The 18,364-nt window shown below is 45.5% G+C and overlaps 1 protein-coding gene across 1 annotated transcript in view; it reads left to right on the forward strand.

Moving 5' to 3' along the window:
- The window catches only part of CYP27C1 (cytochrome P450 family 27 subfamily C member 1), a 31,480-nt gene extending 13,433 nt beyond the window's left edge, over nucleotides 1–18,047 (forward strand). Inside the window, exons 5-9 of the mRNA XM_027773891.1 lie at nucleotides 1,193–1,356; nucleotides 6,709–6,875; nucleotides 10,831–10,909; nucleotides 11,428–11,631; nucleotides 16,518–18,047. Of these exons, the coding sequence (XP_027629692.1) occupies nucleotides 1,193–1,356; nucleotides 6,709–6,875; nucleotides 10,831–10,909; nucleotides 11,428–11,631; nucleotides 16,518–16,634 (731 nt within the window). The 3' untranslated portion in view covers nucleotides 16,635–18,047. The remainder of the gene's footprint in view (nucleotides 1–1,192; nucleotides 1,357–6,708; nucleotides 6,876–10,830; nucleotides 10,910–11,427; nucleotides 11,632–16,517) is intronic.
- The last annotated feature ends 317 nt before the right edge of the window (nucleotides 18,048–18,364 follow it).

Here is an 18,364-nt window from a genome sequence, read left to right on the forward strand (position 1 = left end):
AAGCCACCAGGTCCAGGACTTGAACTGCGGTCGACTACATGGGAGCCCAGCGACATAGCCATTATGCCAACTGCTGGTCCCCTTTTGAACATTCTTAATTGCAGCTTTTTCGTTCTTTCTTTTTCTTTTTCTTTTTTTTTTTTTTTTTTTCCAGAGTGGGCATGTGCTTGGCAGAGAGAGACATAGACAGAAAGAGGAGAAGGAGGAAGCACCCCAACGGGGCATGGTCACACTGTGATCCCTTCTCCTCCATTTTCCATCTGATCGAGACTTTGAGCTCACACGCGCACAGGCCCAGTGTGTTTTTCGAGGCACCATTGGGGCTGAGATTTGAGCTGTATAATTGGCCATGTAGGATCTGACTCACTTAACCACTAGGCCACAGGCCTGACCCCAAAATTCATTTGTTTCTTACTTGATGGAAGCAAACAGGGACAAACAATTTTATTCAAACTCAAAGTGAAACTACAAAGGAGATGAGTTTTCTTATGTGACTAGAAATCTTTACTGTGAAAGGATTCCAAAAGAAAAAATAATAATTTCCAAAATACTTAGAATACTGTATGAGAGCAGTGCTAACCCTGAGAGGATGTCTTGTGGTGTCTCTGAAGGTCAACGTTCATTCGAATGTGTAGGTTCTGATGTGTATGATATGATTGTGTTTCTTTTTGGTAACATTTCAGATACTAACATGTGAGTTTCCCTCGTCTTGATTAATTTTCTCTTCTGGAAGCACAGTGGGGAAAAAAAATCTGATTCTTGTTCCATTTTATAGGCGGAGTCTTCAAAAAATTAATGGAAACACAGTTCATGGAAAATGTGGACTATGTAAAACTATGTATAGATTTCACATTTTTTTTTGCACCAAAATAAATTGCAACTCTAATTCCATTTTGAAGTCCCCTCCTATAAATAGGTTCTGTGGCTACTGAATTAGTATAGCAAATGTTTGCCGATAACAGATTATTTTTTTAAATGGAAGAACTGTTTAGCTTGTCTGTAACTTTCCATTCATTCATACAAGCTAGTATGTGGCTGAAACTCCAAGTCGAAGCAGATTAATCTGGGTGCCTTTGCCTCTGTCACTGGCCACTGCTTCAGTAAAGTTAGTGGGAGGACAAAAAGGGAATCGAAATGGAAAAGATTATTCTCAACCCAAACTTTTTTCAAAAGAAATACTGTTTTCAAACAGGCCAAATTCATGTTGACAACAAGTTGAGGGACATACAGTGCCAGACGGACCGAGGCGAGAGGGTGAGAGGGGGACTCCTCACTTACCTCTTCCTTAGCCAGGCGCTGACGCGGGAGGAGATCTACGCCAATGTGACCGAGATGCTGCTGGCTGGCGTGGACACGGTGAGTGCAGTGCGCTGTGTTCTCAGTAAACCAAGCACGATACTCCTCGCTCGTACTCTGAGGACAGTGATCTGCTCTATTTCATTTTTAAATTTATTCATTTGCTCCATGACAGAGAGAGCGAGCGAGAGAAAGAGAGAGAGAGAGATAGCACACCCAACAGAGTCCTGATGCCACAATCTACCTGCAGCCCAGCCAGCTGCAGACCACGGGCATGCGTGTGCTTGCCATACTCAGGATCATTCCTAGACACAAACGAACGCTTTCCCCTGCCCACGTGGGTCAGCTCTGCAGAGTGTGGCACGTTTCCACTGTACCACTGTCAGCCCGACAAGCTATCTCCTCTTAAGGCAGACACTTTAAGGGTACTGTACATGACCGTTCCAGCTAAAGGCCTGCTTCTCTGCTTGAGGTCCTTAGAAAACCTTGACATCTGAAAGTGCACGGTGGAGTTTGTGAAAAGCATGAACACAGTTTTACTATCACACACATAAAGTAACAATGAGAGTTTTTTTTCTAAGTTTTTGCTATAGAGCACATATTCTTGCTAGAGTCAGAGAAAGAGAGAGAGAAAGTGAGAAAGCATCCCCGTGGGGAGATAACTATGCCACAATCCCTTCTCTTCCATTCTCCTCTCAGCATGTTGGGCAAGCAGGCACACACGCCCCTGACATGTCTCTCAAACCACCAGGTCCAGGACTTGAACCACATAGTCGGCTATGTGGGATTCAGCCACCTCAGCCACAATGCTACCAGCTAGCCCAAATTTCAAAATTTGCTATAGGACACGTGTGCTTGCAGAGAGACAGAAAGTGAGAATCGCCTTCCGGGGGAATGGCCACACCATGATCTTTCCTCTACCACTCTCCTGCTAGGATCTGGGGCACACACGCATATGGACCTGGCGAGAGTTCAAGCTGCTTGGTCTGGGACTCAAACTGTATAGTTGGCTATGTGGGATCTAGTCGCCCTCAACCTCCACACTCCCTGCTGGCCTATAAGTTTTAAAGTTTAAAATCACTCCAGGTCTGTAAATATTTTCCCCATGGTTTCATAGTCTCAGGCATAAAGAGGGTACAGACATTAAAAACCTTATTACTTACTATTTAAAACATTCCAGGCCCAGCTGCTGTGGCACACAGAGCCACTGATAGGGAATCTGGAAGCCCCATGGGAGGCCCCGGCTCAGTTCCTGAGCCAGCCAGATCGCCCTGGGCACAGTGGCACACATCTATGATTCTAGTAATTAGGAGGTTGGGGCAAGAGGGCCGTGTCATTGCCAGACTCTGTCAAAATACCTACTTGTGTGTCTTTCCCTTTCTTCTGTCTCTTTCTCTCTCATAAAGGGAAAGGGAGAAAAATTCCAGGTCAAAGGAACTTAACTTTTTAAATGTAAAACTGTTCTAAATGGCCTTAAGTGATTCAGTGAACAACATATTTATATCCTAAGCAAATAAAGCATGAAACATCATAACTTAAGGATGAACATTTAATGAATACATTTGTGGTCCAATTGTTAAAAATAAAATCCCAGGCCATGAGATTTATTTTATCAAGTCAGCAATTCATTTAATTTCATCTCCAGTTTATTTTATAAAACCAGCATAATTTTAAACCAATACTTGATAAAGTATAAAGAAGGAAAGCAAGCCTTAATAAGCAGGCTGGTTTATGCATACGTGTATATGTGTGTGTGTGTATTATCAATTTAAAATAAAATCCTAGTGAGCAGAACCCATTTGTGTAACAGATTAATAACAGAGTATGGCCCAGGAGGGTTCGCCATCAGAACGAAGTGGAGAACTGTCTGTAGACCTGGGGAACTCCCACCTGCTCTGGAGTAGAACCGCAGGGCGGATGAGTGTGGATGTCGTGTCCCCAGTAGTAAGATGGGCTGTGTCCTGTGCCTTTCTGTGAGTGCCTGGTGAACGTGGACAAGAATGTGCGGGTTTCTTTCTTTTTTTTTTTTTTTTTTTTAGTTTTTTTTTTTACAGGGTGCTTGTCCTCACTAGAGAGAGAGAGACAGAGAAGGAGAGTGAAAAATTACCCCCAAGAGGGATGGCCATGCAACAGTTCCTTCTCCTCCATTCTTCTCTCAGGACTTTGGGCACACACACACTCACTTGCCTGGTGTGATTGATTTTCAAGCTCTTGGGTCCAGGACTCACACCAGGAAATTTGCCATGTGAGATCCAGTGCCTTAACCTCCATGCCATCTTTTGGCCCCACACTAGGTTTTTTTTTTTTTTTTAAGTTTATTTTTTGAGAGAGAGAGAGAGAGAGAGAGAGAGAGAGAGAGAGAGAGAGAGAGAGAGAGAGAGAGAGAGAGAGAGAACCACTCCCAATGGGGTCTTCATGCTATGATCTGCCCCAGCAGCTACTGGCCCAGGTTGCGGGCACATGTGCGCATTCATTGTGCTCAGGGAGGGCCTGTAATGTGAACCCAGGGCCTTCTTACGTGTGTCCAGTTGTGCCACTGTCTGACTCTCCTTTAAAAGGAGAAAACAACTCCAGGGCTATTATTATTATTACAATGTTATTTAACCATGTAAAACAGAAAACAGTATGAATTCCTAATTCTTATTAATTTTATGCAACAATAAAACAAAAATTGTATAAATGCAAACTAAATGGCACAATCCATGAACATTTGATTTAAGTATGTGAACGTGATGGATGCTGTGTGGACAGTAATGGAAAGAACAGCCTTGGCTCCCAGCTGATTTGACATCCTGGTACCTCCTGCCCCCTGGTGGTAACTACGAGCACCACAACGAGGCAGAGTTCAAAAGGGACCATTCCCTTTTAGCCTCCTAGGAAGAAGCCAGGAGACAAAATCTTAGTTTGATAGTTATTTTAAAAAAAAAATAAACTTTTTTCAGTATTATGTAAACACAATAAACCGTATTCATTTAAACTGTGCAATTTGATTCAGATGATTGAAAGATGCAATCATTTGTGAAACCGTTACTGTATTTTTCTAAGTTTAGTAAAGGGAGTCATTCAGTATACAGTCTTTTGAATTTGGCTTCCTTTGTTCAGTGCTCAGCACGACTTTGGGATTCAATCACGTGGCAGCATGTAACAGCAATGTATTCTATTTTATTACTAAGTTGTATTTCATTGTATGAATGTTATCATGCTTTTCCACAACAATGTGGTTATAATAGAAATACTTTATACTCTTAATAGGAACGACCTAAATGGTCTCCTTACCATATATTGGGTTGTTGGAAAAGTCATTATGTATTTTTTTCTATGTAAAAATGCATCATGACTGGGGCTGGCAGGTGGTGTGATGGTTAAGGGTGTTGTACTCCCATGTGGCTGACCGCAGTTCGAGTCCTGGACCTGGTGGTTTGCTTTTCTCGTTTTCTCTCTCTTGCTGTCCCTCTGTGATCAAATTAAAATAAATTAAAAAAAATAAAGTTAAATAAAACATAATTCTTAAAAAAAATACATCATGACTTTTCCAACAACCCTGTACAAGGAAGAGCTTTCACATTACATTTTGTATTACATATGTTGTATCTTCAAAAAGTTCAGGGACCAGCAGTTAGCGTAATGGCTATGTCGCTGGACTCCCACTTAGTCGACTGCGGTTTGAGTCCTGGACCCGGCGGCTTAAACTCACGCCAGGTGCATGTGCATGTGTGCCTAAGATCCCGAGAGGAGAATGGAGGAGAAGAGATTGCGGTGTGGCCATCCCCCCTGGGGGGTGATTTCTCGCTTTCTGTCTCTCTGTCTCTCTCTGTCTTTCTGGCGAGCACAAGTGCCCTATAGCAAAAACCTCTCAAAAACAAAAAAATTCATGGAAAATACATATTATGAAAAAATTATGCATAGATTTAAAAATTGTTTTGTATCAAAATAAACTTATATTTTAATTCCATTTTCCATGAACCTTTTGAAGTCCCCTCTCATTAAACATGTTACATGTTCTATATTATAGGAGAGGCTGCTCTTTATAAATATATAATGCCTATTATTAGGAACTGATATCAAGAAGGCCTACTTAAGTTAGATTTTTCTTTGGTTAAGGAAAGGGCATTTGTACTGTGAAATTTCCTTATGTACAAAGAGTGACGTACAGTCTCATAGGTGATAGTATTGGTTTTAGTTAAAGTCTTTTTTTTTTCTTTTGCAAGTTTTTTTTTTTTTTTTTTTTTTTTTTTTTCTCTTGGGGGTGTTTCCTTCACAAAAAAAAAAAAAGTGCTTGCCAAAAAGACAGAAAGAGACAGAGAGACAGAAAGCGAGAAATCACTCCCAGGGGGGATGGTCACGCCGCAATCCCTTCTCCTCCATTCTCCTCTCAGGATCTTGGGCACGCACACGTGCCCCGTGTGAGTTTAAGCCATGGACTCGAACTGTGGTCGACTACATGGGAGTCCAGCAACATAACCATTACACCAACTGCTGGTCCCTTAGTGAAAATCTTGAGACCAAGGAGAATAAAATACAATTATTCTTAGTAACTAACAGTGTAATCCTTGGGCCTGGGAAGTGGCAAAACGAGCCATTTGATCACTCTGTGTGAACGTGATAAGTGTACGTGAGGCATTGTGCGCTCACAATCCTTTGAGTACTCATGGGTCTCTAGATTAGGGTGGCAGGGACAGGCCAAGCCCATTGTTGTGGGCCTGCAGGATGCCAGAGATCAACAGTTTTAGGGTCACTGGGCAACCTCAGGCACTTTCTAACAAAAACTAGGTGACCCCTGCAGAGGCCACGTGAATTCTAGGTAGCACTCTCAGGTTTGACCAGCATCCCCTGTCCCCTGTGTCCCTCAGGCTCCACTGAGCTCTGCTGTGCTTTTTCCTTAAAGTTATCCACTTATTTATTTCTTCCACAAGCAAGAGAGAGAGTAACAGAGAGAGAGACCGAAAGACAGTGCCCTAAATGGGGTCCTGATGCCACTATTCATCCCCAGCTTCAGCCCCCGGAACATGGGCACCGTGCGCCCAGCAGATAGACTGGACGTGAACTCACACTGTTCCCATGGGGTCAGTCTTGCAGACTATTTTATTTTTACCTGTGCCACTGTCTAGCCCGAAGTTTATTTCTTCTTCTTTTTTCTTTTTGTTCTTAAGTTATTATAAAAAGTCCAAAATGCTTTCTCCTATGGCTTTTCAACTCAAAAGCACTTGAATCAGAGTCGGTGTTATTTTTCAAAAACATTTGTTTGATTAATCTGGCATGAATTTAGAGGAATCTTTCAGGAAGTCATGCAGGTTAGGGTAGGACTGTGATTTCACACTGACGCTTGTTACAAGGGCCTTCTGTCTTTCTCTACCTGCTGTTCAGATCCTCGGTCCTCCTCTCCATGCACTGCATCGGTGTCTTCTCTTCCAGACATCCTTCACTTTGTCCTGGGCTGTGTATCTCCTGGCAAGGCACCCGGAAGTGCAACAGACGGTGTACCGGGAGATAGTGAGGAACCTCGGGGTGAGGCACGTGCCTACTGCAGCAGACGTCCCCAAAGTCCCACTGGTCAGAGCGCTCCTTAAGGAAACCCTGAGGTAAAAGCTCAGCAAATGCTTGTCAACAGGAAGTGTCCATTCTTTCTTTCTTTTTAACATTTATTTATTCATCTATTTATGTGTTGTGATTTTTGGGCCACTGGGTTCAGGAATTGAACCATGATTAGCTATGTGGGAGTCCAGTGTCTCAACCACCATGCCACTTGTTGGCTCCAAAAGATGTCCTTTTAGAATTTGCTTTAAAAAAATTTTTTTTTTTTTTAATATACAGTGATTTTTGCTATAAGGCGCATGTGCTCACTGGAGAGACAGAGACAGACAGAAAGCAAAAAATCATCCCCCAGGAGGGATGACCACACCACAATTCCTTCTCTTCCATTCTCTTCTTGGGATCTTGGGCACTCATGTGCACCCACCCAGCGTGAGTTTTAAGCCAGAACCAGGACTCAAACCACAGTCAACTATGTGGGAGTCCAGTGACGTAACCATTACACCATATGCTGGTCCTCTCCCCCCTTTTTTTTATAGTTGCCAGAGAGCACATATGTTTGCCAAATAGAGACAGAGCGAGAGGAGAAGGCATCCTCCAATAGGACATGGTCACTCCACAATCCCTTCTCCTCCATTTCTTCTTACCAGGATTTGGGCCAGGCACACACACATGCCCAGCATGTCTTCCAAGCTGCTGGGGCAGGATTTGAACTTTGGTCAGCCATGTGGTATCTGGCTTCATCAACTGCCATGGTACAGGCCAGCCCCAGTCTCTGATTCTTTTTAAACATTTTGATTTTCTTTTAGTTAAAAGGCACGTGTGCTTTCCAAAGAGAGACAGAGAGACACAGAGAAAGGGAAAGCAAGAAAGCACACCCCCATGGGGCATGGTCTTGCCACAATCCCTTCTCCTCCATGTCTCCCTCTTTTCTTTGGAGAGGTTTTTGCTATATGGCGCGTGCACTCGCCAGAAAGACAGAGAGAGACAGAAAGACAGAAAGCAAAAAATCACCCTCCGGGGGATAGCCATACCACAATCCCTTCTCCTCCATTCTCCTCTTGGGATCTTGGGCATGCACACACATGCGCTCAGCATGAGTTTAAAGCCACTGGGTCCGGGACTCGAACTGCGGTCAACTACATGGGAGTCCAGCGACATATCCATTACGCCAACTGCTGGTCCCCATGTCTCCCTCTTTTCAGGATACTGGGCATGCACATGCATGTGCCTGGTGTGCTTCTCAAGGCGCTGGGGCAGGATTAGAAAGACACATTCCTCCATGTGCAATCTATTTGCCTTCACCACCAGACCATGGAGCCAGCCCTCATCTCCTCATCATAACATCCTCCAACGACCTTCAGTGGCCGAAATGTCTAGGAAGATGATACACTTCTTTATTTCCTTTCCACTTTTGTCAGAATTGCACAGAAGAGATTCTGTTTTACGGGTTGTATAGTCATTGTTCTTCATAAAGATCTCTGGAGCAGTGATTAAACATGGGCTTTGCTTCAGAAGTTTTCCCCAATATGTTCTCAGACAAATACCCTTTGACTTTATTCTTCTGAATATAAAGTGCAGCAAGATTGATTTGTCAGGAAAGTACTTTGGGCTGTTTGCTGGTTACCAGACCCACTTGCAAAGTGCTGTGTGCTTGTGTGCATATCCTAGTCTGAGTCGGAGACGCCACAGAGTGAGGCTCATTTACTCCCAGATCGGGCTTTCCTGATCATCAGGACAGCTGGATCGGAGAGACATGGCTTGTCTAGGCTGGTAGGTGGTACTAGGTGCTCAGTAAAGTTCTTTCCCCTTCTGCAGTGTGGGACCCTAAACATGGCGTCCCTCCACATTCCTTGGAGGAGCCATCATGGCCGATGGCAAAGATTATTATATTTCCATGGTATATATCAAAAGGATTCTTTGAAACCTGATTCGATAATGATACTTCAGTTTTTATTATATTTTCAGTCTACAGCTTGTGGTTTAGTTTTAAAAAAAGAGAGAAAGGAAAACGAGCTGGCTGTGTGATGTACCGGTGTTTGTCCATTCAAGTTTTATTCAGAGTTTTCTTAGGGTGAGGTCTCTGAGGTAACCAGTTCCTGGAGTGTCATCTCTCAGAATGTATTTCATGGGCCCCAAGTCCTATGAGTTATTTTTTGTTAAAATGGTCCCTTGGTCATGTAAAGTATCAGAAACTCAGAATTTTCCCTCTTGGGAACACAGTAGCATGTCAAAGACATAGCTTTGTGTCTTTTTTTTTGAGAGTTTTTTGCTATAGGGCGCGTGCGCTCGCCAGACAGACAGAGAGAGACAGAGAGATAGAAAGCGAGAAATTACTCCCTGGGGGGGATGGCCACGCTGCAATCCCTTCTCCTCTCGGGATCTTGGGCACGCACGCGCACGTGCCTGGCGTGAGTTTAAGCCACCAGGCCCAGGACTCAAACCACGGTCAAATACATGGGAGTCCAGCGACATAGCCATTATGCTAACTGCTGGTCCCCATAGTTTTGTATCTTGTGGACTTTTCTGACATGGCATTTTTTTTCACAGTTCTTGGAATTTTCCTTGGCAGAGCTTTCTGAGGAGCCTCAAAGGTCCTTGCAGACTTCAGTACCTGAAACTGTACTGTGTGTTACTTTTTAGAATTTTTTTAAGAATTATTTTACTTGGGAACCAGTAGTTAGCGTAATGGCTATGTCGCTGGACTCCCACGTAGTCGACCACGGTTTGCGTCCCGGACCCAGTGGCTTAACAATCACGTTCAGAATGTATTTCATGGGCCCCAAGTCCTATGAGTTATTTTTTGTTAAAATGGTCCCTTGGTCATGTAAAGTATCAGAAACTCAGAATTTTCCCTCTTGGGAACACAGTAGCATGTCAAAGACATAGCTTTGTGTCTTTTTTTTTGAGAGTTTTTTGCTATAGGGCACGTGCGCTCGCCAGACAGACAGAGAGAGACAGAGAGATAGAAAGCGAGAAATTACTCCCTGGGGGGGATGGCCACGCTGCAATCCCTTCTCCTCTCGGGATCTTGGGCACGCACGCGCACGTGCCTGGCGTGAGTTTAAGCCACCAGGCCCAGGACTCAAACCACGGTCAAATACATGGGAGTCCAGCGACATAGCCATTATGCTAACTGCTGGTCCCCATAGTTTTGTATCTTGTGGACTTTTCTGACATGGCATTTTTTTTCACAGTTCTTGGAATTTTCCTTGGCAGAGCTTTCTGAGGAGCCTCAAAGGTCCTTGCAGACTTCAGTACCTGAAACTGTACTGTGTGTTACTTTTTAGAATTTTTTTAAGAATTATTTTACTTGGGAACCAGTAGTTAGCGTAATGGCTATGTCGCTGGACTCCCACGTAGTCGACCACGGTTTGCGTCCCGGACCCAGTGGCTTAAAACTCACGCCGGGCACGTGTGCATGCGTGCCCAAGATCCCGAGAGGAGAATGGAGGAGAAGGGATTGCGGCATGACCATCCCCCCGGGGGGTGATTTCTCGCTTTCTGTCTCTCTGTCTCTCTCTGTCTGTCTGGCAAGCGCACACACCCTATAGCGAAAACCTCTCTCTCTCAAAAAAAAAAGAATTATTTTACTTTAACTTTATCTATTTAGTTATTTTAATTTGATCAGAGAGGGACAGAGCAAGAGAGAGAAGGAAAATGAGAAAGGAAGCTATCAGGTCTTGGACTCGAACTGTGGTCGGCCATGTGAGAGTCCAGTGCCCTTAACCACTACGCCACCTGCCAGCCCCACTTTTTAGAATTTTTAATGAAAGTGGTGATACAAGGCAGGGGAAGAGGGTTCTTCAAAAAGTTCATGGACAACACATATTATGAAATAACTACAGATTTTCAAAAACTTTTTTTGCACCAAAATGAGCTTGTACTTCCATTTCACTTTTCAACAAACTTTTGAAGTCCCCACGTATATCCACATTTTGAAATGTTTCATAAAATGTTCTAAAGTTACCACTCCACTCCTGTTCCGGATGTCTCCCCTTCCAGGCTCTTTCCAGTGCTACCAGGGAACGGCAGGGTCACCCAAGAAGATCTGGTGATTGGCGGGTATCTGATTCCCAAAGGCGTGAGTTTGGCGGCCAGGGGGCAGAACCGGGCTGTGTGGTATGGCTGGGTTGAAAGTCTGCCTCTACCTTCAGGAAGGCTTTGTCCTTAAGTGGAGATCGCAGGCTTCCTTTCCTTCCTTCCTTCCTTTCCTCTGCCTGTCTTTCAGGAGGGAGACGGGTCTTTAGGAGAAAGGTGAAGTGGTGACCTTGCTGCTCTGGAAACTCACAGCTCAACAACAGAGCGCGTCTTGCTGGGGCCCTCAGCCCTGTTCCCTCTCTCCTCCCCAGGCCCTGTGGAGGCAGTAGCTTCCCTCCCAGAGTTTCTGGAGGACCTGAATTGCTTTCTTCTACTGCACTGCCATGTGGGTGCAGTATGATGTATGAAGGAAGGAGCTGCCTTCCCGGGTCAGTGGGACCCCCCAAGTGGCCCCTGTCGCCAGGAGCGTCCCTGGAGAGTCTGTGCATGGGGCCCTGCCTCTGCTCTGTCTGTCCCATGACCCCATTCTTTATTTCTTTTCTGTTATGGTGGCTTCCTCAGACCCAGCTAGCCCTCTGCCATTATGCCACATCCTATGAAGATGAGAACTTCCCTCGCGCCAAGGAGTTCCGCCCGGAGCGCTGGCTGCGGAAAGGAAACCTGGACAGAGTTGACAATTTTGGGTCCATCCCCTTTGGATATGGGGTTCGCAGCTGCATCGGGCGGAGAATCGCAGAACTGGAGATTCACCTCGTCGTCATCCAGGTAGGGCCAGACCAGGGGTTAGCCTTGGGGTGGTCGCCTTCACTGGGCTCAACTGGATGGAGACTTAGTTAAAAAAGAAAATGTCACTCTGAAAACTTGGCAAGGGCTTTGCATTAATCCCTTTTATAGAAGGATCTTTAGAAAGTTCATGGAACATACATTTTAGGAAAAACCACGTGCATACGTTTAAAATTAATTCCACTTATTTTGTACCAAAATTAACTGATATTTTAATTTCAGTTTTCCATGAACTTTTGGAAGTCCTCTTGTGTTTTAAAATGCTGCCCTCAACTGTAGCCATCTTCTTTTTAAGAAAATTTTTAGAAGTATTTTATTTAGCTTTACTTATTTATTCACTTATTTTAATTTGACCAGAGAGGGACAGAGCAAGAGGGAAAGCGAGAAGGAAAGTGAGAAGCAAGCTGCCAGGTTTGGGACTTGAACTGTGGTCGACCATGTGGGAATCCAGCACCTTTAACCACCACACCGCCTGCCGGCCCCAGCACTAGCCATCTTTAACCCCATGGCTACCTGCCTTGTTTCTTTCCTCCTTGGGATCGTGAAGGCAGCAGGTTGGGATGCCTAGAGAACAGGGCAGAGTGCATGTCCTTGGGCAGGGGCAACTGGGGACCCAGAGCTGAGCTCTTTTGCCATCAAATGGGGAGTTCCGGAGGGAGGCCAGTGTGTGTGTGTGGGGGGTGATCCTTCAACATTAGGGAGCATAAAAGCCACCAGGGAGCCCATAAGTGCAGACTCAGGCCCCAGCCACAGACATCATAATCAGGCAGGTCCAGCGTAGGGCAGAGGCCACATTCCAAGACGCCCTGGAGGTCGAAGGAGGTGGACATGCTGGGGCTGGAGCGCCCGCCTCTGCAGTCATGTCTGCATCTAGTCGCCAGTCTCTCTGCATCCCAGTGACCGCCAGGGGCTAGCCCACGTGATCTGGCTCTAGTTGGCTGTTTGCAGGGAGCACTGGTTCTCTAGCTGTTCAGGACGTGAAACATTGGCACGTCTTAGGTTTTATAGAGAATGACGTACATGTTACTCTTCGGATGTTAGAATAGATAACTGGGTTTGTGCAGTGTCTGAGTTCAGCAGCAGCAGAACAAAGTAACACCTGAAGGACATTTTATAAAAGAAAAGCCTGTAGCAGAGCAAAGTCGCCCCGTCAGTCTTGCAAGTTCAGGAAGGAAGACAACCCTTCTACTATTTGAGCGATGGGAAACCCTGGCTCAAGGTTTGGGAACAGCTGCCATGGACTCTGAGTGTGCAAAGATGTGGGCTAGCCTGGTAGAATTACCTGGTGGGTGACTCAGTCTCCCTGTTTGACTAAAGAGGAGACTGAGGTGGAGGAAGTGGGAGCCAAGTACCAAGTCATGCACCCTGGAATTTTGCCACTTCCTGCATTTCCTCATGTCACTCAGGGTCTTCCTTCAGGCTCACAGAGAAGTCCCAGCCCCCAGGGCCAGGTCCTTTGGGGAAGTGACCTAAGGGAGTGTAGGGACCAGAGAAACCTAGCAGGCTGGGAGAAGGGGAGAGGGGTTCTGGATGGGCAGGCCTGGGGAAGTGATGGGGACATGGCAGGAGGGGGAGGATGGGAGAGCCCCCACTGGCCCAGGGCTGGCTTTAGCGGAGTCACAGATAGAAGGGCAGCTGGGCGGGGCTGGCAGATCAAGCAGCCATAGCACCTGGTCGTGATGTGAGTGGCTGAGTGGGGGCTGCCCCAGTGCAGCTGTTCCTGGGGACGGTGGATCATTTGGCCCCTGGGCCAGGCCTAGCAGGGTCTCATGTGAGCAGTAGCTTGGTGTGGCATGGGGGGTACTCAGGATAAGCCCCAGCTCTGGTCCAGCTCTGTGTTCTGCTGCTTTGGGACCTTGGGCAGGCCCCTCAACCACTCTGAGCCTGTCACCTCATCCACAAAAGGGCAGATCTCTCCTTAGATGTGTGGGGAGAGTCTGTGCCTGGGAAGTGGAAGCTATTACTGTTCCCTGGATCCATGCTCAGTGACTGCCATGAGAGTGTTTTTAGGAAGGTCTTAGATTCCTAAAGTGCCACTGTACTTTCTACAGCCACATCTGGGACAGGCAGAGAAACTTTCTGTCCAGAACCCTTGTCACTTCCTGGCCTCTGCCAACCTGAAGGATCAGGGCAGACCTCTGCCAAGCAAGAGTGGGTTAGACAAGGGGTACTGGGGGTGGAAATGGGGCTTTGTTTATTTTCTGCTGTAAATATACAAATACACCTGCTAAAGTTTTGTTTAAGGAGTCCTCATTTCTACTTAAAGAAAGAAAGCATTATTATTTGTAATCACCAAAGGAAAAAGAGAAGGCATAGATGAACAGTGCCAGGAACAGGCAGGGAGACACCAGTACAGATGCAGAGGACAGGTTTATTTATTTATTTTTTATTTTTTGAGAGGCTTTTGCTATAGGGCATATATGCGCTCACTAGAAAGACAGAGAGACAGAAAGAGAGAAGTCTCCCCCCCAAGAGGGGGGTGGTCACTCTGCAATCCCTTCTCCTCCATCTCCTCTTGGGATATTGGACATGCACGCACATGTGACCAGCATGAGTTTAAGCCACTGGGTCTAGTACTCGAACCACGGTCGACTACATGGGAGTCCAGCAACATAGCCATTACACCAAATGCTGGTCCTGAGGATAGGTTTTTAAACTCAAGAAATGACCACAAACAACTTTTTGCCAATACATTCAAAGACTTAGAGAAAACATACAATTCATTAAGGAAAAAAATACAGTGTAAATTACCCACATTGACACAAAGAAGAGAGAGTAGACCTAAGAAACTGAACCAGCCAGTGAGAATAGACCTAAAATATAAGTCAATGGTAAAAAGATCTACCCTCAAAATATTCTGGACTTAGACAGTTCTATTGGCTAGTTTTAGCAAATATTTAATGAAATCAAGTAGAGAATGGAAAGAATGTTTCTTTTTATGAGACTTGCATAGCCTAAAGATTCAAACCTAAGAAGGCTAATATGAAAAAGGGGCACTACAGGCCAACCCAATTTATTAACCAAGATAAAAAAAAAATATCCAAAATGAAAAACTGGCTGGCTGAATCCAGTAGTGTATAAGACAGACATGCCTTTCCATCTAACCAGGTATGTTCAAAGATGATCCTCTATGAGAAAAATCTGTCGATATAATCCTTTACAATAACAAATGAAGAAGAAAAATTATATGACTATCCTGAAAGATAATTGATAAAAGCCAACACTCGTTCATGAAGAAGATCTTTTAGCACACCAGCAACAGAGAGGCCTTCCTTAACCAGATGAATGGTACCTGTTCCGATAACATCACCAGGGCCCTGTAGGCTACTGCAAGGGAAGTGACAACCTTAATGGTGCCATGGTAACCACGTCCCCTTAAAACCAGGGACAAAGGGGCCAGCTCTGTGGCCTGGTGGTTAAGGCAGCTAGATCCCATATGGCCAACTCCAGTGACCAGCAGCTTTAGAGTCACGCCGGTCACATGCGTGAGTCTGTCCAAAATCCTGAAAAGAGGAAGAGATGGAGAAGGGATTTGGGCGTGACCATGCCCCATGGGGGGTTGCTTTCTCCTCTCCCTCTCTCTTTCTCTGTCTCTAGTGAGTGTGCATGTTCTCTGACAAAAATTTTTTTTAAAAATTGGGGATAAGGTATTTGTATTATCTGGAAGAACATTCAGATGATATACCCAGTTCCTTGGAAGTTGGAGACTTGAGGTGGGAGAGAAAGCTTTTTGGTTGGTTGGTTGGTTTTTATGTCTTCTGTGTGGTCTTACTTTTCTCAGTGAGCATTTTCCCTCTCCATTCAGAAAGAGAAAAAGACTGGGTGGCCTTGAAGTTCAGAGGCCTACGTGCCAGTTCTCTTCATGCCGCATGGGCACGAGCGAGTCATTCTGTGGGTCAGAGTCGTAGGTCAGAGGTTAGATGTTTAGATGGAGCCACCTGAAGACAGGCCATTACACGTCCCCATTGCAGCCTGTGCCTGCTTGACTCCTTCCTGGAGCTGCAGCCCACCCTGAGGTCCCATCAGTGGGTCTTTCTTCTCTGCCCGGCAGAAGAGGCTGGGAAGATGAACGTAGGGGTGGGGATGGGCTGGGTCCATAGATGGGGTTGTCAGTAGGTTATTTGCCACCTACACTGCCTAAATGGTAGCAAATTAGCGCCTCCCTCCCCTCCTGGAACCTATGCTTTGACGCAAGTCTTTCCAGGGGTTGCCTTTTGTTCCTGACCGGGGATGACTTGGAACAAAAGGTCGTGGCCAGTCGGTGAGGCAGACTGTCTCATGAGGGTGGTGGGTACCTTGGTGCTCTTTAAAGCTCACTGTGGAGCTTTTACTTTCCAGTAGTACCCTGGGAGGCAGGGCTGGTTCTCCATTTCAATAGCAGAAATGAGAAACAGAATCAAAGGTACAAATCGAGAACACTTACATCAGCAGGACAGCGATGGTCGAAGTCTGTCATTGCTTCACCCCCTCCCCCAAGCTCCCCCACTGCTGTGTCCACATCGTCCCAAGGGCTGCAGTCATCGTGTCCCTCGTTTGTCCTGGCTCCTTTGATGCCTTCTTTATCCTGACCTAAAACGGGAGCAGTCAAGGCAGACTTTTGAAACGGCCAATAAAAACCTCGGCCATTTGAGTGTTCTGCCTGCAGTTGCTTAGTGGCCACGCCAGGCTTCTGTACAAGATCTAAAGCTCTGTGTCCAGATGGCTGGCACCCCCCTGACCACGCGGCGCAGCGTCCTCCAGCCTGGATGAGCAGGCTTTCATTGCCTTGGCTCCCTGTAGCCACTGCCGCAGTGGGCAGAAGCGTTCAGGGAGCCCTGGGAAGTGTCTGCTGCCCCTGTTTTGAATCCTTCTCTCTCTTTCTCTCTTAGTTGCTTCAACATTTTGAGATCAAAACATCCTCTCAGACTAAAGCTGTTCATGCGAAGACCCACGGGCTTCTGGCACCAGGAGAGCCCATCCATGTGCGTTTCGTTAACAGAAAGTAAAGCCTGGTCTTGGACCCCAGCCGCTGTGGCAGAGCCAGCTCACCAGCGCACGCGGGTGTGGTTGCGTGGCACTGGTCGCTGTAGAGGAGGAAAGTGATCCTTCTGGACGGCTGTGTTTGAGCCTGGCCCCCCAAGGTCTGGCAGACTTGAAACTCTCGTGCACAGTGATGTAAAAGGAATGCCATTTTACCTTTGAGTACCAGAGTTTCAGTTCCTTTGGGGAAGCAGCTGTGTAAATCATCAGTGGCCTTAAATCCTCACGCCTCACCCATTGGGCTATATTTGATATTTGATGACTAGCTGTCCTATGCATTTGTGCAAGGAAAAGGCAGTTTACGTACCGATTCAGTTCTTGAATATGTTCTCTGACACGGGCATCGAGGCTGCATGTTGGGAGGCAGTTTCAACTTACTGTCTCTAATCTGAAGAGGGAGCATTAAGACGCCTCTGTAATACTGTAATTATGAGAAGAAAACACCAGGGACAACATTTTACCTTGAACACCAGATTTAGAGCCTATGGAGAGTTCAAAATGGAAAAGGTCCTGTTCTTCTTTTTCTCTCCAAACTAGGGCTTACTTTCCAAGTTGCAGCTCCCTCTGAAGTTGAACACTAGTTTTTATTTGCAAGAAAATAATCAGGAAAAAATAAAGCTGCTGGTGAAATCAAGAATCATCTGATTTTTCTGAGCACATCTAAATAGCAGGGAGATGTTTAAGAACTGGAAAGAGAGCCACGTAAACTCTCGTTGCCTGAGTTGACAGAAACGAATTCAGCAAGCACGGTGGAAAACAGTGTAACTTTAGAACGTTTTTATTTCAAGGAAAAGTAAATCTATAAACAGAAACCCTGTGGGTAGAATACAGTTTTATCCTCACAATGTTATTTTAAGTATCCAAACTGGAAATGTGATCCAGCTGTTGGTGTCACTCAAGACTCCAAAGGAAAGCCTGGGCTCCCAGGGGCTTCAGTCCCGCTAAGTCGTGCTGCCTCTCCTGCTGCCCCCTGGTGGCGAGGAGGACCATTTTTATAATGTTCTCTACTTGCCACCATGTCCGAAGCATCTTATTCCCAAGTCCATGCATCTTTTTACATATTTTTTTAAAAATCACTTTCCTACTAATATATACTATAAATCTTGCTTTCTCTTTAGTAAGTCAGCAAAAATAACCCTTAAATAAAATAGAATATCCATCTCATATACCATTTTTGTTAAGTCTATAGCAATGTTGACATCTCTGTGTGATGACAGAATAACCCTAGCATAAATGCTATAAAAATATGTTCAATTAGATATAAAATTATGTCAAAATAACCAGCTAAGTATTGGAGACTTTGAGGTAGCAGCATATATATTAACTTGTATAAACTAGGTGAAATTGTATTCTGTTTGAGGCTGAAATTAAAAAAATATTGAGACTAACTAAGCAACTTGAAGTGACTGCTTATTCCCCGTGCATACAGTGTGGCCCTGCCCAGGGATCAGCAAACACAGCTGAAGATGAAGTGCAGGTTGAGGGAGTAACACACCTGTGCCTGCTGCTCAATCTCAATATATAAAAGGAGAGACAGCCAGGGCCTGCCCTGTGGTCTAGTGATTAAGGAAGCCAGATCCCACATGGCTGACTGAGTGGCTTGAATCCCAGCCCTGTTAGTTGAAAAACACTTTAGGCATGTGGGCATGTGGGTCCCAGATCCTGGCAAGATGGAAAAATAGAGGAGAAAGGACTG

This window comes from Tupaia chinensis, unplaced genomic scaffold (assembly GCF_000334495.1).
Source record: "Tupaia chinensis unplaced genomic scaffold, TupChi_1.0 Scaffold000386_1, whole genome shotgun sequence".
NCBI lineage: Eukaryota > Metazoa > Chordata > Mammalia > Scandentia > Tupaiidae > Tupaia > Tupaia belangeri.